Source organism: Zalophus californianus, chromosome X (genome assembly GCF_009762305.2).
Source record: "Zalophus californianus isolate mZalCal1 chromosome X, mZalCal1.pri.v2, whole genome shotgun sequence".
Taxonomy (NCBI): Eukaryota; Metazoa; Chordata; class Mammalia; order Carnivora; family Otariidae; genus Zalophus; species Zalophus californianus.
Window position 1 is genome coordinate 43,871,812 of NC_045612.1, and position 23,894 is coordinate 43,895,705.

Genomic DNA, 23,894 nt, shown 5'->3' on the forward strand with positions numbered 1-23,894 from the left:
GATAAAAGTTTTCTGCACAGCAAAGGAAACAGTCAACAAAACTAAAAGGCAACCTATGGAATGGGATAAGATATTTGCAAATGACATATCAGATAAAGGGCTAGTGTCCAAGATCCATAAAGAACTTATCAAACTCAACACCCAATAAACAAATAGTCCAGTCAAGAAATGGGCAGAAGACATGAACAGACATTTCTCCAAAGAAGACATACAAATGGCCAACAGATGCATGAAAAATGCTCAACACCATTTGTCATCCAGAAAACACAAATCAAAACCACAGTAAGATACCACCTCACACCAGTCAGAATGGCTAAAATTAACAAGTCAGGAAATAACAAATATCGGCAAGGATGTGGAAAAAGGGGAGCCCTCTTACACTACTGGTGAGAAGGCAAGCTAGTGCAGCCACTCTGGAAAACAGTATGGAGGTTCCTCAAGAAGGTAAAAATTGAGCTACTCTACAACCCAGCAATTGCACTACTAGGCATTTACCCGAGATACAAATATAGTGATATGAACGGGCACATGCACCCCAATGTTTATAGCAGCAATGTCCACAATAGCCAAACTATGAAAAGAGCCTAGATGTCTATCGACAAATGAATGGATAAAGATATGGCATGGGTGCCTGGGTGGCTCAGGTCATGATCCCAGGATCCTGGGATGGAGTCCCGCATCAGGCTCCCTGCTCAGTGGCGAGTCTGCTTCTCCCTCTGCCCCCACCCCCTGCTCGTGCGCTCTCTCAAAAAAATAAAATTAAAAAAAAAAGTTGTGGTATATATATATGTACAACGGAATATTACACAGCCATCTGAGAGAATGAATACTTACCATTTACATCGACATGGATATTAGTGGAGGGTATTATACTGAGCGAAATAAGTCAGTCAGAAAAAGACAATTATATGCTTTCACTCATGTGGAATATAAGAAACAGCACAGAGGATCATAGGGGAAGGGAAGGAAAACTGAATGGGAAGAAATCAGAGAGGGAGACAAACCACGAGAGACTCTTAACTATGGGAAACAAACTGAGGGTTGCTGGAGGGGAGGTGGGTGGATGGAGTAATTGAGTGATGGGCATAAAGGAGGGCACATGATGTGATGAGCACTGGGTGTTATATGCAATTGATGAATTACTGTTGGCTACATCTGAAACTAATAATGTACTATATATGTTGGCTAATTGAATTTAAATAAAAAAATAAAATTTATTAATTTGAAAAAAATGTTTAAAAGTTAAAATAAAAATAAATAGTAGGTATTCGGATCTTTACCATGTGTGCCAATTTTGGCTAACAAAGAGCATTCTTGAACTCAAAGGTAGGTGAGACAGAAAATAACCTTTCAACTCATCTTTAACAGTTATTTCCCTCCCTTCCTGCTACCCAAATTATTTCATGGCTTACCAACATAGTAAGGAAAACAGCTGGGTTTTTATCTAAAAGCGATATCTCACTTTCAATAAAAGTGTGGTGAAGACATACTGTCAGGACTTACCCAAGCAATAACAAAAATTATTCTTATACCTTAGTGCTAACAAAATGCAGAATGATTTTGAAATTAAAGTTATGGTTTTGATTTCAAGTAAACCAGATATTTGATATTAAGGAATTATTTTTATTTGTGGAGGTATATGGCTGTATTTATATATAAAATAGGAGTGTCCTTATCTTTTAAAAATCTGATACTGAAACATTTAAAAATGTAGTATCATCTGGGGTTAGCCTGAGCAACATTGGGAGTTCAGGTAAGGTGTCTGGGGGTAGAGGTTAAAAAAAACAAGATTGGCCATGAGAGAAGAGTGGATGTAGATATGGGTATGTGGGGATTCATTTTACTGTTACTTGACAATCTTTATAAGACAAACCTGAAAATATATAAATTCAGTTATCTGCTGCTTTTTAAAAAGAAAAGGCATATAATGAGATCCTGGCAACCAAATGAATAAACTGAAATGTTAAAAATGTTATTTACCCTTTACAAAGGGAAATAACATTGTACCTAAATCTAGTATCTATCAACCTATTACTAAAAAACACAAATAATGTAATATAAAAATACCACTTAACCATGAGATTCAAACTGATTGGGAGAGGGCAGAGGATTATCAGTCCCAAGTAACAGTGGCCCTGTTAAGGCTCTCACATCACAAGAATAAAGAAACACTCTAAGTAGTTTTGAAAAATAGAGTCTTTAAAAAATCTTATTCACAGTCAAGTGAAATAGTATTTGAGAAATTTCTCTATTAAACCACCAAGTTCCAACTTTGGTAGTGGCTTTAATTAAGTAGAAAAATGAAGCCCAGCTTGCTCTCCCCCTCACACAAATCACCTACAACAGTTAACTGTAGGAAGCAATTTTGAATCACTGATTACTGTTCACTGGTAAGATGATGACAGCGGGCACCACATAAACCATCAAATCTCTAGTAGAACTTCCTCTGTCCAGTAGACACTTCCTGTGATGGTGGAGGTGTTCTGTATCCTGGGGTTTCCAATATGGTAGCCTCTTGCCATATGCGGCTACTGGGCACTTGAAGTATTGCTAATGGGACCAAGGAACTAAATTTTAAATTTTAATTCATTTAAATAGCCACATGTGGCTAATGGCTACCACAGTGGACAGTACAGTTCTAAAGTACCTAAGAGAAGAAAAACACACACACACACGTTTCACTTAATAGCTAACAGACGTTTATTAAAAATTGAAGATTACAGAAAAGCATAAGATTTGCTTTATTAAACAAGCTCAATTAACTTAGCTCCCACTAATCAATGAAAGTATTTAATATCACAAAAGGAATTTTGAAAATGAGGTTGATTTCAACCTCTGAAATTAAAAACAAAAGAAAAGCAGCTAAGACATTTTCAGGAGAGCAACCACAGACCTCCCTCTAGTGGCAAGAGATAAAGTTGCTGTTGAAAGTTGAGTTGCTTCTGAAACTATATAACTGCTCACAGACATTTCTTTTATATAATTATAACCTAAAGACTCTAGATTAATATATAAGGAAAACAGACATGATTTTTGTAAACAAAAGTTAGACCTAATTTTCACTTGCTATGAATGCTATCTCTCTAGAAATCTGATCTCTCCAGAAAAAAATGATTTGCCAATGGAAATCGTGGCTTTCAACAAAACAAAAGTTTATGGAGCCTTAACCAAACTGTGAGCAAAAGAGAGGAGACCTAATTCTTCCCTGTTGATAAATGTGCTGGGATGGAACATGTAAAGGAGTGAATTATGAAGTATAAAGTAGTAAGCAGCAGTGGGGTTTGTAAAAACTCACTGTACATCAAAAGAAACAAAATATTACAAGAGATTTTAATACCCAAAACAACACACTGTTCAGTCTGATATTCAGCTTCAAAAGACAGCTCTGCCACATTGCCAGTTTTAATTACAACCATACATACACATTCAGATTTAACTACAGAACTACTACTTCCAAGTACAAGAAGGAACTCAAAATAGAAACGACCTGTGTTACAGCTATTGTCTTTCCCTTACAGCTTTCAGGAAAAACAGCTTTTATATACACTGTAGTAAGTACAGAATGTACAGAAGACAGTTATATATACAAAAGTGCATTAATATAGTAATACATTTAGCAGAAATACAGGAAAAAAATCCTGGTTAACAATCTGATACATTACAGTATTTAAGACTACTTGAAGATTCTCCAAATCAGTCAACTTCCTACTTGCTTTGGTTATGATATTGATGCTACATAACTAACCTCTGAAACTGAAAAAAAGTGAAATTTTTAACCATCCGTGAAATGAAATGTTTTACATATACTTGTGTTTATCTTTAATAGCTTTTGACAATAGTCCTATTAAACTCCCAACACAAAGATTTAGAATGGATAATAACTTTACCTAAATTAGAGTACTCAAAGAGGAAATTAAATTGATCCACTACAGGAACAGACATAGTCTGATCCATTCCTAAAAGCCTCAGCTAGATAACCTAACCCCAAAGTCCAAACTTAAATCCAACTGGTCAGCTACTATTGAAGAGCAAGCAGCTCCAGAAAACAAGCCATGGCTTCAGGCCACTGTTCCTTAGAACAAGTCAGAGTAGGTAAGTGTTAACTTGTCATTTATACATATTAATTCTACAACTACCTTTATATAGTCAAAATGCATATGTATAATCAGAGCAATTCTCCTCTTTTCTACCCCTAGCCCTCACCACAAAAAAAGAACACAGATTTCCACAGGTTCCACTGACCACAAAGATGTAACAAACCTGACGATAAAGAAAAAATACTATATACTGAAATCAGAGAAGACTAAATCAGTTTTTCAGAGTTCAGTATGAATGTCAAATTAAAAATTAACTTACCATCATGTGATCTAGGTTAAAACATTAATAACTTTAATTTAAAATAAAATTGTGAGGGGGGCTTAAAATAAATAATTTTAATATTAGAAAAAATATGAAAATAAAATTTTAGTGAGTCAAGTTAGATCTGCAGCTATAGCATGCAACTTCTGTACTCTATTAATAGCCAGTAAATTAGAGGAATTTTCAGGGTTCCTTCTAAGCCTTTGGAATAAGTAAATTATTTTCCAAAGAAATGAGAATTAAGCTAGAATTCTAAGGAGCTATGTTCCAGATACTATGCTGACAGAGATGCCTAGGTCTAAATATCTCTCCGATGTTTCTCACCCACTTAGCATAATTTCATTGTAAAGATAGAATTTATCTTACTTTGTCAGACTTAAAATGAATCCAAAGTTACCACAATACATGTGTATACAAATACTTATTTTCTAACTAACAGTCCTTTTCAGGATTAGATTTACCTCTAAGTTTAGACATGTTGAATGTCAGTGTGCTCAACACCAATACCATATTTGAAATACAACTGGGAATTTTCCTATCAACTGTCCCAAACTATAAACTGACTTTAAGTAACCCCCTCCCAATTCTAAGCAAACATTTCTTGAAGACTGAAGAGCTAACAGGTAATCTGTTAAAGGGAAAGGGAGTGTTCCAGCTATTACACAAATGAATGCAAAGAATCCCTAAAGTTCTAATAAGAGAATCAAGCTGCTATATAATCTCTGTTCTTGACATACTTTTGTCTTTAAAATTATCTTTCCAGATACTAAGAATTACCTGGCATTAAAAAAGCATTCTGGCTTATGACCTTTTTCAGGGGAAAAAATGAGAGAATACATTAAGCTCTACTTAAGGTAACTTTCAGTGTTCTTCAATGACCTAGCTGGGCCAAAAATGAAGTTATGTAATGAAATTTAAGATCTGAAAGGTCACTGTTTTGTTATACACTATTACCACTGATTGGTTCAATTTAATGTTTTTGCTTACTGATATCCAACAGATGGGGATTTTATAAAACAAATTACAATATTTAGATTATTTTTGAGTTTGAAAAAGCCTGATATTGAGAAAAAGTACAGAGTTCACCTTTAAGGCACATGAGGCTATAAAGTAAGCCATGAACAAAAGTCTCTGCTACAGAATCTGGAAACAAGACTTCTATATTTGTCAAGTACTAACATTTTTGGCTTAAATATGAAGATACGTGATAAATTTCAATTTTTAAAGCTCATCAGAATCTGGATACCTTTATACAGTAGTTTCTAGGAATTTTTCCTAAGCACTTCTAGGAGCTAAATAAAATGAGGCCTCCACCCAATTCATAAAGTCATTAAATTACAAGTCAGTTTCTGGGATTAATTCAGCAATACCTATCTATAGTTAACCCAAAGGGCTAAGGAAATGGACAAAACTGCCCCAACCTAAGAAAAAATGAGACAAGTCTCTCTCATGAAAAAAAGCGTTATTTTATTCTATGTTCTTGTTAGGGCGGAATGAATTCGCTCTTTATAGTCCACTAAACATTATACTACTTTGCCATACTTTAATTCAGTTGTAAAACTGTAGAAAAAGACATGCCATTTTGTTTAACTCAAAGTTCATACATGTGGTGGGCACTGACAGACTTCTACAAGAGCTCCTTTTTTTTCCAGTTTTATTGAGATATAATTAAACTTACATAAAGATCTCTAATGTTTTTCAAAAAATCTGAGGGAACGTGATCATGCCCTAAGTTAACAAAGGTTATGTTTAAAGGGGGGAAGAAACTTATTTGCTCCAGTGTCCATTCTCTACAGATGACAACTGACACTGGAGCAAATAAGTCTCATGTTTTTATTAATTGGTTAGTTTAGGTTTATATTTAAAAAGAAAAAATGCTGAGTTGGATTTGTCTTAAACTCAGAGATATACCAGACTGAATAAATTATTCCTTATTCCAAGAAAGAAAGAATTCCAAGAAAGAAAGAATTCCAACTTGAATTATCTACATGAGATATTAAAACAGAAAAAAACAGTATAGCACATTAACAAAAACGAGAGAACTTTTTGTCTTTTACTGCTGTTTTTTTTTTATGGGGGGAGAGATGGAGAAAGACTTTGTAATCTCCCTCTTCCACATCACAAGCAAACCCAAGTTGTTTTAATTTTTTTTCTTTTAATCAGAGGAATTACTTTCAATCTCCTCTAAACCAACTTTATGGGCAATCTCTAATTTATAGTACTGTAAAGACAGTGCATCCAGATTTACACAAAATTTCATGGCATACTTTACTATAAACACTCAAATCTTTATAAACTTTTAAAACTGGCTTTGTGGTGCTTTGGTAAACTTGTTTAATAGTGACTTAAGTTAAATCTAAGGTAATAAGATTATGTGATTGTTGGGAGAGTGGAAAAATTGGTCTTATTTTATCATGACCCCGTTAGGACTTTCTTTTACTGGTCATTGTCAATTGTTTCCAAGTATTTAACAGATAAATGCTGCTCTATGGTCTCCAAAAGTGGACTGTTTTCCTGGAAGAGTAGGTAAAGAAAACAGACAAGTCATTCTCTGGGATTTTGCTTTTGCTAAGAGCAGGTAGAAAATTCAGCTTTATTTGCTCTTCTCTCCTTTTACTCCTCCTATACTTGGAAGGGAAAACACAATGAGGTTGACCCTTTCCACCTTCCTCAAAGTATTCTGGGGTCTAACCCCAAGCTCTCTTTGGGCCCTCTAAAGGTGGTTAGGAGCATCAAAGAAAGGGTAAGAGGAAAGTCAGAGGGAGTAATCCAACTGATAACCATATACACATACCTTCATTTTAGGTAAAATTTTTAAGTATGAATTTGGTAGTCTTCAAAATCTACCATACCACAGACCTCAGCAAAGCTGCAATACATCAATTTTTATCCTCAGTTTCAATCCTTTAACCTTCAAGGAACTAAAGTAAAATCAAGTTTTCAAAACACATGATTGTAAGCCAAGGTTAAGCCTTTATATCAACTGAGAATTAAGAACTTAAGTCTATCTCTTTCTTAAGGAGTCACTTGATATGATAGTTAAAAAAAGTAAAAATCCTATCAACCTGATTCTAGAGTTTAAAAAAACATTGATTACAACTCCTACAGAATCATGATTACCTCCCAAGTTATCCACAATAAAAATTATGAAAGTCAGCAGCTTGATTGTCAGTAGTATCAGTTTCCATCTTCTTTAACCCACGTGAATGCTTAAAGACATGTGGTAGAAGAAAAGGAATTACACTACTCCTAATGTTCATGATAACAAACTCTCCATGAAAACATTTAAAGAAATTCCATGATTTCACATCTAAAATTGACTTCTATTAATAGCCAACAAGCTACGGTTTTTTTCTACATCTCACTGTTCTGTGTATTTCTAGTGATTTATATTATAGAGAAGTTTAGGAGAACTTTAAGGGTTTTCTTTAGTTAACTTTGAACATTAACCTGTTCACATGCCAGAAGCTTATACCAAATATTTAAAAATTAGAGCTGTGCTGGAAAAAAAAACGACCTACAAAAAGAACTTAAGACATAGTTTCTGCCTTTGAGACAGCTTCACAGCCTAAAATTTCAAAAAGCAGTGGAAAAGCAGAATCGGTTGTTTTGCTTAATTGCTTTCTCCATTTGAATATTAATCAATATAGCATCAAGTCTAAAGTTCAGCTACTAGTAACATTATTTCCTCAGTAGTCCTCACTTACAAAAGAATTCTGAATTTACATAAAGTGAAAAACAAACCTAACAGGAAAGACATTAGGGCCTGTTATTACACCTTTAAGTTAATAACAAATGAAAACAGAACTAAACCTAATGAAGGCACTATTGTAAACAGCAATCCACACCCCAACCCCACAACCTCAAAAAAGGATTTTCACTAGGAATTGAGAATAATACTATGGCCCTTTAGAAAAAGCAAACTAAGGAACTGTAACATTAAAAAGGAAACTGAATTATGATCGCTACGTATGTACCTATACTGACATAATAAACTACTTGTCAGCAGTACCTTGAAATCCTCTAAACTGTAAAAGTACTACTTCTTGAAAAAGCCCACTTAAACCACCCTAAAGTCTAAATAGTCAAAACATTTACTAAATTAGTGGTTCTTAAAACAAGAGCTGCGTGCAGCAGAATAACCTGGTGCTTGTTAAAACACAATGCTGGGCCCCTCCTCCAGGGTTTCTGATTCACTGGATCTGGAATGGGACCTGGTAGTATGCATTTCTAACAACTTCTCAGGTGATGCTGAAGCTGCTGGTCCGGGGACCACCTGCTGAGAACCACTGGCCTAAATTATTAACAGTACATCAGCACAGCCCTAACCAAAAGTTTGGTCAAGATGCATGTAAACAAATAAAAGGACAGAATACTTAAATGCTTAGAAAGAATGCTGATAAATTCATCCTTATTACATCAAAACATCTACATCTGCTTCGTGGTCTTCCTCAGTCACTTTCAAGGACAGCACTTCTTCATTAAGGAAGAGCCCACTGAGCCTCTCCTTCCGAGCCTGCCTCTGTTCTTTCAGCTGCCTCTTGCGTAAAGCCTTCTGCTGTAACTTCCGCTGCTTGGATCGCTTCTGTCAAAATACAAATTTCTAAATCAGTAAGGTTCAGTTCTGGCATATCCACCCCAGAATATTTTATGGATCAAATTCTATATTTTTAGAATCTCTGGAGATGTTCAAATTCCTCTGCAGTACGATCCTGGTTCCAGTAAGTGAGCCATTGGCTTAGACTTGGAAATGATTCTTCAAGATTCTATTTTTATGGTATTTGACCCGTGAATCTTAGGAAGAATTGAAACCCGATCATTCTGCCTAGTTATGGATAGTCAGTCATTTCAAAGCTTTTTTTTTTTTTTTTTTACCAGATTAAGGTACATTGGCGTCACTGCGGAGTGAACACATAATAAACAATACTGAATACCAATGTAGAGAACATTGCCAAAATCTCTAATGCTTATGCTTTTAAGGTGTCTTTTATCCAAAAGCAGTAGCGATTTTCCAACGGCTGGGAAAGAATCATGTCTTTTCCATATTAGGCAAATACCATCTTAAAAGCCCATTAGAAACCCAGTGGGTACTCCATTCCTTGTCACTGGTGAACTGATGCAAAAAAGGAATGACCACATATCCAGAGGAATCCCCAGGCAACCAACAAAGCTGGCTATGTTTCTGCTACTTTGGTAAGAGCCAGGGAAGGAATCACTGTCTATCTTCTAGTCACCCACTGGGTTCCCAAAGAGTTATAGAGATACCTTTTTCTTCCTTAAGTTGGCTCCAAACTGTCACCACCGCAAGGAACCGAACTTACCTAAGCATCACAAAACCATTCTAAATACACTTACACCTCCCTTTTTTGCCCAAAAGTATTACAAAGAATTCTTCAGCTGTGAATAGACAGAAATTAGAGGTGTTATTATAATTTAAAAGATCTAAGAACATTCAAGATTAAAACATTAAGAAAACATTTAATACACACACACACACAAGACATGCAGAACATTCTTAGGAGCTAATAGACAGCAACATCAGCAACATAGTGAGATCCGCTCAGTAGTGAGTTGCAGTCGATACTGCAATCCTGAGACTCACTCACTATTTCCATCAATTTATCTTACTTAAAACAGACACAAATATCAGATAAAATTGAATGTGATACGGCTGTGGGTCAAAACAATATTTCAAAGCACTCAGCCTAAAGGCCTCTACTCAACAGCAGAATATCCTGCTTGTTCACTTAAAGCCAAAACCCACAGGCATCTAGAGAGCAAGATGATTTGACCTCTTCAAGATATTTATATGAAGGAGTACTAATGTTAATATTGAAAGGTAAAGTTTTGTATTGATTAGACATTTTACTTTTGAATCCCGAATCCGCTCTGCTGCACTTGCAGACAAGTTGCTGTCACTGTGTGCTCGACTCATGTTGGCACTGGAGTTTGAAGCAGAGTTTCCAACACTGGACCCACTGCTGCTTGCAGAACTGACCATGCTGGCACTGCTGCTGCTGGCGCTGGCACTGGCCCCGCTCACTCCACTGGTGCTTGCGCAACTAAAGTTGCTTCTCTTCCAGGCCTCTCTTGCAGGCCGTTGGCGAGGGCTATGCTCCTTGATATAGTTTCTGACCTTGGAACACACAGACAAAAACTGGTCAGTGTCGTTCTTTGACATGCTCCCTAAAAACACTGGCAAAAAGAACACTGTACATAATGAAAGACATTATCAGAAGTGCTACAGATGTACTCATCATCAGGGGAATGCAAATCAAAACTACAATGAGGGGCGCCTGGGTGGCTCAGTCATTAAGCATTTGCCTTCGGCTCAGGTCATGATCCTGGAGGCTTGGGATGGAGCCCCGCATCCAATCCATTGGGCTCCCTGCTCAGCAGGGAGTCTGCTTCTTCCTCTGCTCCTCCCCCTGGCCCTGCTCATGTTCTCTCTCTCCCCTTTGCTCACTCTCTCCCTCAAATAAAAATCTTAAAAAAAAAACTACAATGAGATACCACCTCACACCTGTCAGAATGGCTAAAATCAACAACACAAGAAACACCAGATGTTGGTGAGGATACGGAGAAAGGGGAACCCTCCTGCACTGTTGTTGGGAATACAAACTGATGCAGCCACTCTGGAGAACAGTATGGAGGCTCTGCAAAAGGCTAAAAATAGAGCTACCCCATGATCCAGCAATTGTACCACTAGGTATTTACCCAAAGAATAAAAAAATACTAATTCGAAGAGATACATGCTCCCCCCCCATGTTTATACCAGCATTATCAACAACAGCCAAATTATGGAAAGAGCCCAAATGTCCATCAACTGATGAATGGATAAAGAAGATGGGGTATGTATATATATAATAGAATATTACTCAGCCATCAAAAAGAATGAAATCTTGCCATTTGCAATGACGTGGATAGAGCTAGAGAGTATTATGTTAAGCGAAATAAGTCAGCCAGAGAAGACAAATACCATATGATTTCATTCATACGTGGAATTTAAGAAACAAAACAAATGAGCATAGGGAATAAAAGAATGAGAGAGGAAAACCAAGAAACAGACTCTTAACTATAGAGAACACACTGATGGTTACCAGAGGGGAGGAGGGTGAGGGGATGAATTAAATAGGTGATGGGGATTAAGGAGGGCATTTGTGAGGAGCACCGGGTATTGTCCATAGGTGTTGAATCACTAAATTGTACACCTGAAACTAATATTATACTGTATGTTAACTAACTAGAATTTAAATAAAGACAAAAAAAAAAGGTTGGATTGGATCCTGGGATAAAACAAGACATTAGTTGAAAAACTGGTGTAGCCTGAATACAATCTGTAGATTATTTAATAGTACTGTATCTATGTTAACTTCTTGCTTGATTAGTGTACCAAAAAAATAACTTTAATAGATGCTTAACAAATAGTGCGAATAAAATACAGTAATTATAAAGAAATAAAAATAACATTTATTGAATACAGATTTGTAAACGTGGATTATAATCTAGGTTGATTTCTTTGGCTCTTTCCTGAGTTGTAGGCTCCGTGAAGACAAGGATCATTTCAAAACTGTTTTGTATCCTAATATTTAATAGACAATATTGTTAAATAAATAAATCAAATAAAAAAGTGCTAGAGATGTACATAAGTAGACTATAAGGATGAAAGAAATCTCTAAATGTAGAAACAATACCAAAAAAATTGACAATGTTCAAAATTCTAGAATATATATTATGGAGCTATATATTAAAAACATATAGGGGCGCCTAGGTGACTCAGTCATTAAGCGTCTGCCTTCAGCTCAGGTCATGATCCCGGGGTCCTGGGATTGAGTCCCACATCAAGCTCCCTGCTCCGCAGGAGGCCTGCTTCTCCCCTTCCCACTCCCCCTGCTGTGTTCCCTCTCTCACTGTCTCTCTCTCTGTGTCAAATAAATAAAATCTTAAAAAAAATTTTAAAAAAAACATATAAAATATAATCAGCAAATAGAAGGCTATGAGCCTCCAGAATTTAGGATTATAAGGAAATAACATTCAGAGGAGCCCGGGTGGCATAGTTGGTTAAGTGTCCAACTCTTGGTTTCAGCTCAGGTTGTGACCTCAGGGTTATGATATCAAGCCCTGAGCTGGGCTCTGCACTGAGCAGGCAGTCTGCTGGTTTCTCTTTCTCCTTCTCCCTCTGCCCCTCCCACGGCTTACTCTCTCTCTCTCTCAAATAGTCTTAAAAAAAAAAAGAAAATAACACTCAGAGAAATTAACAATACAAATCAGATTAGGCATTTTTTAAAGGTCTTAATATGATGTAAGTAAGTTGCTGATTATATCTAAGATTAGGGTGTTTCCTAAATCTTAGCTAGGGGCCCATGGTACCTGTCTTCAAATGCAAGGCACAATTTCAATACTAATGAAAAATGAGCTGGAATGTAGAAAATTATAGTATGTCTGTTGAGAGAAATAGTGAAATAAAAAAATTTTTTAAAGTGATGATAAAGGCAAAAAAAAAAAAAACTTAAAAAATGAAAAGAGAACATAAGTATTCATTCAACTATGTACCGAAAAAGAGCAGTAGAGACTATTTAGAAGATACCAGAAATGTGTATTTCAGAATAGCAGAAGGAAAATTACATTTTACCCTAGCCAGGCTCAATCACTCCATAAGACTACTCAAATCCCCCATTCAGATGTTCACTCAAGTATAGATAGTCCTCAATAATCAGTATTTTGATTCTGTCAATTACTCTTTTTTAAGGTGAGTTAGAATAAATAAATTGCATAACCACCCCTTAAGTGGTAAAATTAAGTTGCAAAGCCTACACAACTAAACAGGAGGTTCTAGATCCACATGATCCCAGAAAGGCCCTGCCAGGTGAGATGTACCTAAAACCTTACAACCATGTGCTCTCAAATACTGCCATCATTTTTTCTAATATTACATTTCACAGCAGTGATATGGACCTTAATTATTTGTGTATTTTAAAATATGATTATTCAAGTCTACATACTATAAACTAATGGTTTTCTTCATAGCTGTACAATCTGTATTTTCTTTACATACCTGCTTCAGTTTTTCATCTGTGAGACAGTTAAGTTCAATAATAAACTCACTGTCTGTAGGGGAAATTTGAGCAGAAGGATCAATTATTTTTATAATATCAAGTTGCTCCCGAAGACCCATCTCCGTACTGACTTTACGACTCAGATACTCAATATATTCCACCTATGTGATGAAAAATTATAATAAACAAGATCAGTGCCAAAACCTCTGATATTTTAGTGTGTCATTTATAATGTGTTTCAAATATCAAAAGCACTTAACATGATAGGTGTTCCCTGCAAAACAGTTAAAGCTCCCCCTCAGATTTTACTAAGCAATCCACATTTACCCAGTAGCTTTAAACAGGCAATACATTGAGTTTCACATAGTCCCTACATGTATGCTTTCAATTAAGAACGTCAAGATCCCTACCTGCTCATCGTTTGTCATTGCACTCCAAGGAAGTTCATCTAAATTCCGGTGCTTATTTTTCTTTTTAGGAAGCAGGCAAGGTGAACTGGGAATACTGGGTATGACATCAGAAAGTACATCACTCCCACTGGCAATGTCACTGCCTGGTAACTTTATAAAAATAAGAAGAGGGTGGGAAAAGCAAAATTTTTCAAAAATACATTTTAAATACAACATTTTTCATATTGACTAAAAATTACTTTTTAATGACAAATACAGAATGAGAAGACATTAATTCTGATTCACTATTTTAGACAAAGCAGCAACATCAACATATTCTTTGTATACAGTCACTCAATGAGATACTTTCCAAAAGCTGAAAATCATAATCAAGACTTGTTAATAAAATGCTAACTTAAGAGTCAATCATCATTAGCGTTTTTATTTCACAGTGTGAATGTAGGCTAGGGCTCACACAGCATGATGAATAAGGAACACTGGTCTCCATCTCAGGAGACAGGACTGATCTGCCATTACCTGGCTCTTTGCCTAACATTATGCTGGACATACTGTCAATATAAGACAAATAAGCCATGGTCCTTGTGCTCAAGTCAGTATTAACAAGGCAATTAAAATAATTTAAAATATGCTGTTAATATAGAGCAAAACACTTTAAAAATCAGAAGCATTATAAAAGAAAAATTAGAAAAATGCTGAGACAATGTGTAGACAAAGGAGAAAAGCAAGCAAGCCTAATACACAGAAAATCACTTTAAAGTGAGATGTACACCAAAAAATAATGTGCTATAATTTTATACTGCCTAATAAAAATAGAATGGATCTCATTTTTTAACAGCTATCTTGAGTCATACGTGATGCAAAGAACAGTACATATCTAATACATATAATTTGAGGACTCTGGACATAAGCATATGCCCATGAAACCATCACCACAATCAGGGTAATAAATATATCACCTCCAAAAGTCAGAATGGTTTTGATTTTAAATAAATGTGTTTAGGGACACCTGGCTGGCTCAGTTGGAAGAACATGCAACATTTGATCTTGGAGTCATGAGTCTGAGTCCCACATTAGGTATAGAGAGATACTTAAATCAACTTTTAAAAATAAACAAATAAATAAATTTAAGTCATTCACCAGAAAGATAATTTCTTCTACAAGGAGTACGTAATTTTCAAAGATAATGCTTTCATTTTTACAAGGTACAAAATACCACCTTTTTGTTGTTGTTGTCCTTTGCAATTGCATCTGAACTCTGGAAGATTACTAGGCTTTTGAGGTTACCAAAAGAGAAAAGCTACTTTTGCCACAAAGATTATTGCAATCACACACATCTGGCCTCCTACTATACCTGAGCATTCTAATAGGTACAGGGGATTCAAAGGATTTTAAGTCATGGTGCTTATACAAAAACTTTATACTCTACTGGGGAAGATAATAACACAAACATACAATTATACAAAATAGCAAATGACAAATGCTAGGTTTGAAATGACAGGTCATCAATAGAAATATCTAGCAGTGAGTTAAAGCTGCAGGATTAAAGCTTAGGAAAGCTACAAGGGGACAGGCAATGGGGAGTCAGCTGCACAGAAGAGATAAACGAAGATACAAAAATGGGGTTGATCACCATGCAAGGTGACCATGATGCTTAGAATGAAATTGTCTAAGTTAGCTACTCCTGTTAAAAACCACATTTTCATTTTAACAGTCACTGATGAGTCCAAGTACATAAATGACTACTAACAATTTGTATGACTTCCATTAAAATCTCATTAACTAACACTGCTTGAATTGTTCATTCACCCTTAGCTTTGATGTTACCTAGTCAGTGTCATGAAAGAATAATTGCTGAATGCATAGATGAAGGCCATCTTTCAGTCTTTAATGTCAAAAAAAAATGTTTTGCTATTTTCCCTTTGAAAGACTTCAAATACAACACTACTACATTAAAGATCTCCCTGGGGTTCCTAAAACAAAATGAAACAGTCCTTATCAGATGAAAGGCCTCCCCTACTTCAAGCTCCTTTGATATATTAGGTAAAGGAACTATCAAAATATGTATACTCTCAAAATTTAAGAACAATTTCCATTTAAATCTTTAGTGAACATCCGCTAGGTAACAGACTATATGTTAAGCACTTAAATTTGTGCCTTTGGTTCTATTTATGTGTTTGCTGGGGGTGGGGGGTGGGATAAAGAAGGCAACTAGTGGTTCTTCAGCTATTTTTTTTTTTCAGGGAGAAGTAAAAAGATGCCAGAGTTTAAATCCCAGTTCTGCTGCTCACTAGCCATGTGATCTTGTGGAGGTTAGTTTGCTTCTTTGAGCCCCAGAGTAATGGTTAATGCCACCCATCTCAAAGGACTGTTGAGAAATTTACATGAGGTGATAGGCCTGGCACAAGGCAACACTCAATAAACAAATGTGTCTTCCTTTTTCCATCTCTTTCCATGGTTTTGTACCCTTATAAAAGGTAGCATAAGCCATCAGAGAATTCCACATGTTGCTAAAGTGGGTGAAGTTTCACAAGGTACTCTCAGAATCACAGAATGGGGAAAAGGAGAAGGCATTCAAGTAAGAACACCTTGGTAAAACCACAGATTTAAAAAAAAAATAGGATGAGGATAAGGAGACTAATATAATTAAAACAGAAAATCGGGGCATCTGGGTGGCTCAGTTGGTTAAGCGTCTGCCTTCAGCTCAGGTCATGATCCCAGGGTCCTGGGATTGAGCCCTGCGTCCAGGCTCCCTGCTCAGCGGGGAATCTGCTTTTCCCTCTGCCCCTCACCCCGCTCTCATGCTCTCTCTCACTCTCTCTCTCTCAAATAAATAAAATCTTAAAAAAAAATAGAAAATCAGTGTTATGGAATTGAAAACTCAATGGATGAACAAGCTGTTATATGATATGCAGAAGTAGGCCAGTAACATTTTCTAAGTAGAAGTAACTTGATGAAACTAGTCTTGAGGGAAGATGAGTTAAAAAGCAGTACAGGGACAAAACAGAGTGAGGAAAGACTAGAATCAGACAGGAAGTTCTTATTTGATCTAGACTTGGACTAAGATAAAAATGCAAAGAAAAATGGGACTAAATAGGGAGAATTTCAAAAGAAAAACAATTCACAAGGCTGTTTTTAAGATTTTTTTTTTAAGTCATCTCTACACACAACATGGTGCTCAAACTCACAACTCTGGGGGCGCCTGGGTGGCTCAGTTGGTTAAGCGACTGCCTTCGGCTCAGGTCATGATCCTGGAGTCCCGGGATCGAGTCCCGCATCGGGCTCCCTGCTCAGCAGGGAGTCTGCTTCTCCCTCTGACCCTCTTCCCTCTCGTGCTCTCTATCTCTCATTCTCTCTCTCTCAAATAAATAAAATCTTTAAAAAAAAAAAAAAAAAAAAAACTCACAACTCTGGGATCAAGAGTCACATGTTCCTCTGACTGAGACAGCCAGATGTTTGATAACTGAATGGATGATAGATGACCATTTGTTGAAACCAGAAGAAAACTGGCCACATTTCACAGTCATACAACCCATCCAGGGTAATGCACTTAAAAGACCTCAATTTTTTATAGCAAGAGACCGGAGGCAATATTATAGATCTTCTAGTCCAACACCCTCATTTTACAAATAAGGAAAAATGATGTCTAGGGAGGGTCATATGGCTAGTGCCAGTATCCAAACTGGGACACAAGTCTGGTGCTTTCAACTATGCTGGGCTGTCTTGCCTTGCAGGTAGTTTGGAATGAGAGAAGAAGGCAATTTAGAATATGGTAAGTTTGTAGTGATAATGAAAGCAGCAAGTGCAAATGTCCTTCAAAATGACAATAGTCATTTTTCACTACACTGTAAGACATGTCACAAAGCGGAGTCTATTTTTTTCCCGTGGAAACACTGTAATTGGAAGCTACATTACTGATCAAGGACTTGGCATCAGATAATAGGTACATTAAATAATAAGGTCATCCAAGTGGAAATGTCAAGTAGTCAATTGGAGATATAGGATTAGAGTTGCAGATGTACATCAGAATTAACTGTATGAGCTCCTGTATATTTATTAGACGAGCAATTTTCCATTTTATATCTCAAGCTAAAAATGCTTAATAATTCTTATTCCATATTTTTCATGGACAAAAATATTTAGTATATTTATATTATAATCAGTAACTGTGACAAGTAGGGAGAATTAAATCAAACCTCTGCCATATTTTCTGCAGTATGCAGCAAAATTTCATGAGTAAGCTCATTTCTGTAACAAATGATGTGTAATTTCAAACTGCACCTTTAGGTTTCAAGTGTGACAGCTGAATTACTCACTCTTTAAATTTTCTATGGTTCCCTGCTCAACAGTAATTTCTCAAGCTCTAACACTAATCAAATATAGCTTTAATAATAAAAGGACTGCAAGCAAAGAAGACTATCAGAAAAGCAAAATGCTTTGATGCTAGTTCACTGTAAGGTTAAAACCTTGCCTTATCAAGTAGTATTTCTCTTCCCAGAGAATCTATGAACCCTTTATATTTACTTTAGTAGTAACTGAAACATGTTAAAAAGATTTAAACAAATGTAGTTTTTAATCACAACAGAGGTAACAGGAATTTTTAAGTTATAGTTAACGATTTTAACCTATATTAATCCCAACACATAATTTTTAATTATCTTCTTGGATAATTTACTGCTCATCATTGCAAGGTCCCACAAAGACAAGAGAGCATTTTAAACCTTTCAGAATATATAAATAGCAAACATCCATGGTAACAGAATACCCACACTCCACTTTCAGAAGTGGGGAAACACATTACTAAGGCAGGCCTCATTTTTGTTCCAATGTCCTAGTCAGTCATGTACATTTTTAGTGAGTAGTTAGGGATAGTTTTCCACTCTACTCATGAAATGAGTGAAGTCAGCAATTAAAATTAAAAAATGCCTGCCACTTTGCAACATTATGGATAAAAACTCTAAATCAAATAATCAGAAAAAATAATTCTCAGAATTATCAGAACTCCATCCGATTATACTTTATTAAGAATCCTTATAGTAGTCTGATTTTAAACACAAAGCGTACACTTAAGAAATGAAGCACAGGGGGCGCCTGGGTGGCTCAGCCGTTAAGCGTCTGCCTTCGGCTCAGATCATGATTCCAGTGTCCTGGGATCAAGGCCCGCATTGGGCTCCCTGCTCCACGGGAGGCCTGTTCTCCCTCTCCCACTCCCCCTGCTTGTGCTCTCTCTCACTATGTCTCTATCTGTCAAATAAATAAAATCTTTTAAAAAAAAATGAAGCACAGAATAAAAAGGTACCCACACAAAGATGTTTACTGCTGTGTTACCAATAGTAGAAAAAATTTTGAAACAAATGTAAAAGGAATGGTCTCACAAGTTCTGGCACCAGGAATATTATAGTCCCAGGAATAGTACCAGGAATATTATATAGTCATTAAAAGAGTCATTATGAAGATCATGAAAAAGTTTATACCTTAAATGGGAAAGTGTATTACAGTATGTTATCAAGAAGAGAAGGGAATACTTATTAACCCATTCTATGAGGCCAAAGCAATACAAAGATATCACAAGAAAACTACAGACCAATATCCCTTATGAATGCAGATGCAAAAATTCTCAGCAAAATGAAATCCAGCAGCTTATTAAAACAAATATATACCATGACCAATTCAGATTTATTCCAGGAATGCAAGGGTGGATCAACATACAAAAATCAATGTAGTACATCATACTAATAGAATGAAGGGAAAAAACTGCATGATCATCTCAATAAAGGCAGAAAAAGTATTTTCACAAAATCTAAATAGTTCTTTCAGATAAAAACACCGAACAAACAAGGAATAGAAGGGAAATTCCTTAATATGATAAAGGGCATTTATGAAAAACCTACAGCTACCATTATGCTCAATGGTGAAAGACTGAAAGCTTCTCTCTTAAGATCAGAAAAGACAAGGATGCCCATTTTTGCAACTTCTATTCAACACTGGACTGGCGATCTAGCTAGGGCAATTAAGCAAGGAAAAAAAGAGCTACCCAGACTAGAAAGGAAGAAGAAAACCTATCTCTATTCACGGATGACAAGATTTTAAACATAGAAACTCTAAAGAATCCACACAGAAAAAATAATCATTTAAGCTAACAATTGAGTTCAGCAAAGTGGTAGGATATAAAATCAATATATAAAAATCTAGTTTTATTTCTATACCCTAGCAACGAACAATGCAAAAATGAAATTAAGAAAACAATTACATTTTCACCAGCATCAAAGGAATAAAATATGTAGGAATAAATTGAACCAAGGAAGTACAAGGCTTGGACACTAAAAATAACAGATTCAATGCAATCCCTACCAAAATTCTAACTGCCCTTTTTGCAGAAATGGAAACCTGATCCTAAAACTCATGTGGAATTGCAGAAGGGATCCCCAATAGCCATAACAATCTTAATAAAGAACAAAAGAGAACCTCATGCTTCCTGATTTCAAACTTTACTACAAAGCTAGAGCAATTAAAACAGTGTGGTACTGGCATTAAGGATAGCCATATATATTAATGGGATAGAATTGACAGTCCAGAACTAAACCTACATATCTATGACCAATTCATTTCCACAAGGGTACCAAGACCATTCAATAAGCAAAGAATATAGTTTTTTCAACAAACGGTGTTGGTACAACTGAATATTTACATGCAAAATAATGAATCTGTACCCCTTATACATTTGTTATTTGTATCCCATATACAAAAAGGAACTCAAAATGGATTAAAAAAAAAGACTAGATGTAAAAACTTAAACTGTAAAACTCTAAGAAGGAAACAGGTGAAAATCTGCATGACCTTGGATTAAGCAATGGTTTTTTAAAATATGACATAATAAGCACAGTATTCAAAGAAAAAAATAAATTGAACTTTACTAAAATTAAAACCTTTTGTGTGTCAAAGGACAGTATCAAATAAAAAGACAACCCACAGGAAGGGAAAGATCTTTTGTAAATCATGTATAAGGGTCTAGTAGCCACAACATATAAAGAACTCTTACAACGCAATAAAAGACAATACAATTTAAAAATGGGCAAAGGATTTGAACAGACCTTTTTTCCAAAAAATACCAATCAATGAAAAGCAAGCATATGAAAAGATGCTCAACATCATTAGTCATCAGGGAAATGCAAATTAAAACCAAAATGAAATACCCCTTTACACACAGTAGGATGGTTATAATCAAAAAGACAGACAATACCAAGGTTTGGCAAGGATATGGAGAAATTAGAAGTTTCATATATTGCTGGTGGAAATGTAAAATGGTACAGCCACTTTGGAAAACATTTTGGTAGTTCCTCAAAAAGTTAAACATAAAGTTATCACATGACCCAGCAATTACACTCCTAAGTGTGTGTCCAAGAGAATTACAAATATACATCCATAGTATGTCAACTATACTTCAATAATAAAAAAGATACATCCATATAAAAACTTTTATCTGAATGTTCAAGGCAGTATATTCGTAACAGCCCCAAACTGGAAACCACCCATCAGCAGATGAATGGATAAGCAAAATGTGATGTGTCCATATCTATTCAGGAATGAAAAGGAATTGGTGTGGACTGAATGTGTGCACCCTCCCTTCACCACCAGCACCAAATCCTTATCTTGAAGCCCTAATCCTCAATTAGGAGGATCTGGGGGTAGGGCTTTGGGTGATAATTACATTTACATGAGAGTAGAGCCCCCATGATGGGATTGGTAATCATAATTATAAGGGGATGAAGAGACCACAGCTCTCTCTCCCTTCTCCATGTGAAGATAAAGCAAAAGGCAGCCATAAGCAAACCACAAAGAGGATCCTCACCAGAACCCGCCCACAATGGCATTCTGACCTTGGACTTTCAGCCTCCAGAACTGTGAGAAATAAATGTTTGTTGTTTAAGCCACCCAGTCTATGGTATTTGTTATAGCAGTTTGAGCTAAGACAGAAATGAAGTACTGTCACACACTATAACATGGATGAACCTTGAAAACATGCCAAGTAAAAGCAGCAAGACACAAAGGCCACATATTATATGAGTACATTTATATGAAATGTCCAGGAAGGCACATCCATAGAGAAAGTAGATTGGTGGAGGCCAGGTGATGGGGGCAGGGGGGAATTGGGAGTATCTGCTAACAGGTATGTATTTCTTTTTAAAGTGATGGAAATGTCCCTGAGTTAGATAGTTGTGATGGCTGTACAACACTGTGAATGTATTAAAAATCACTGAATTATACACTTTAAAATTATTAACATGGCAATTTTATCTCAATTTTTTAAAAGCTGAAAATACTTTATAATTTTTATGCAAATCATATTTACAACTGTACATAAAACCAAAACATCTGAAATAATATAAAAAGAGGGGTTTTAGATTATTTTTTCCTCTTTAAAAACTCTTAAGTGTCACATTTTTGTAACAAAAAAAACTGAAACTAATCTAAATATCCATTATTAGGGAATAGATTAAATAAATAATGATACAGCTATAGAAAAGAATGAGATATTAGTTGAAAAAAAGCAAAGGGCCAAACCGTGGCTGAAGTATGATCCCATTTGTGTGTTTTTAACACTGTGCAAACATACTTGTATCTGCATAAGCTCTTACAATGGTAACCACAGCAGAGTGGGATTTGGAGAATTATTTTTAAGTTCATGCTGGTCTGTTTTCATATTTTAATAAGAAAATGTTTGAAATAAAATAATATTTGATTCCTCTTTTGGAATATAAATTCAAAGATTTGATGGCTTTCAAACATAGCGGGCATTCAAGTATCTGTTGAATGTAACATTTGGTTTATGCAAGGAAAGCTTCCTCAAATGTCACTGTCTTTTACAATCAGAAAATGGATGTTGCAATAACATGATTTACATTTTCTGATAGACTGCACTCATTATATGGCAGAATTCCCAAACAGTTTGCCACAAAGCCATTTTACATGGTATATATGCTACACACACACACACACACACACACACACACACACACACACACTGTAGGGCAAAAAAACTCTACATATTAAGAGACTACAAGATGAGAAATTGTTATATTTCTGACAACAGAACCAAAAATTATGTTTTTATGATAACAGTGGTTTGTGATCTTAGATATATAAAACATAACCCTGATGCAAGGATATTGTGTCTGTAAGGATACAAAGGCTATTTACTATAATGTAGAAAGAATACATTTGCTTGGATTCATGCATAGAAAGTACTGATAATATATAATAATGAGAACATTATACAAGTATTAAATTACATGAAAATCCACAAAAAGGTATCTGTAGCATCAGAAGCCTAAATGGTATGTCAGCAAAAATAAAGGATACATATTCCATCTAATTCTTAATGTTGTCAGAGATGAAAATATCAAAATAGAAATTCATTATTCTATTTATGGAGTAATGATGGTAATATAAGGGAAAAAAAAAAAAACAAACCTACCTGCCATTCAAACTCACTATCTGACCAATCCCAGTATGTGCTAATAGAAGAAGAGACATCACTGCAGACACTCCCCTCAGGGAATAAATCAAAAGAAGTGAAGTCTTGGTCATCTAACAGTGAATAGCAATCATCTTGATCTCCAACAGAAACTGATGAAAATAGCTCCTCACTGCATTCTGAGCTGGCAACACTTGTTCCACAAGAAGTTAAGTTCCACCTTAAAAACAAAACACAAAAGAAATCACAACAGGAACTCCAGAAGCCACACAATTTTAAGATATTCATAGGAGACAAATTCAAGACACTTATGAAGAATGTAAATATATTTTCAGGTATGACAATGATATTGTGATTATTTTCAAAAGAGCCCTTATCTTTTAAACATGTATACTAAAACATTTATGAATGAAATATATTTGGGATTTTTCACAAAATAGTAAGGGTTTGAGGAATGAGTAGTGCTATAAAACACATTGCCATATGTGAATAATTGTTGAAGCTGGCTGATGGATATATGACGCTCATTACACTATTCTTTACTCTTGTATTTGTCTGAAATTTTTTATAATAAAATATTTTAAAAGAAAATTGTAT

At 35.6% G+C, this 23,894-nt stretch overlaps 1 protein-coding gene across 2 annotated transcripts in view; it reads right to left on the reverse strand.

Moving 5' to 3' along the window:
• Window positions 1–2,676: 2,676 nt before the first annotated feature.
• The window catches only part of FAM199X (family with sequence similarity 199, X-linked), a 29,440-nt gene continuing 8,222 nt past the window's right edge, over window positions 2,677–23,894 (reverse strand). Inside the window, exons 2-6 of one of the 2 annotated variants that reach the window (XM_027608035.2) lie at window positions 23,298–23,517; window positions 13,826–13,975; window positions 13,415–13,576; window positions 10,358–10,495; window positions 2,677–8,944 (exon numbers count right to left, since the gene is read on the reverse strand). In XM_027608035.2, the coding sequence (XP_027463836.1) occupies window positions 8,774–8,944; window positions 10,358–10,495; window positions 13,415–13,576; window positions 13,826–13,975; window positions 23,298–23,517 (841 nt within the window). In that variant the 3' untranslated portion in view covers window positions 2,677–8,773. Of the gene's footprint in view, window positions 8,945–10,228; window positions 10,496–13,414; window positions 13,577–13,825; window positions 13,976–23,297; window positions 23,518–23,894 lie in introns of both variants that reach the window. The other variant, XM_027608034.2, reaches the window with a different exon arrangement.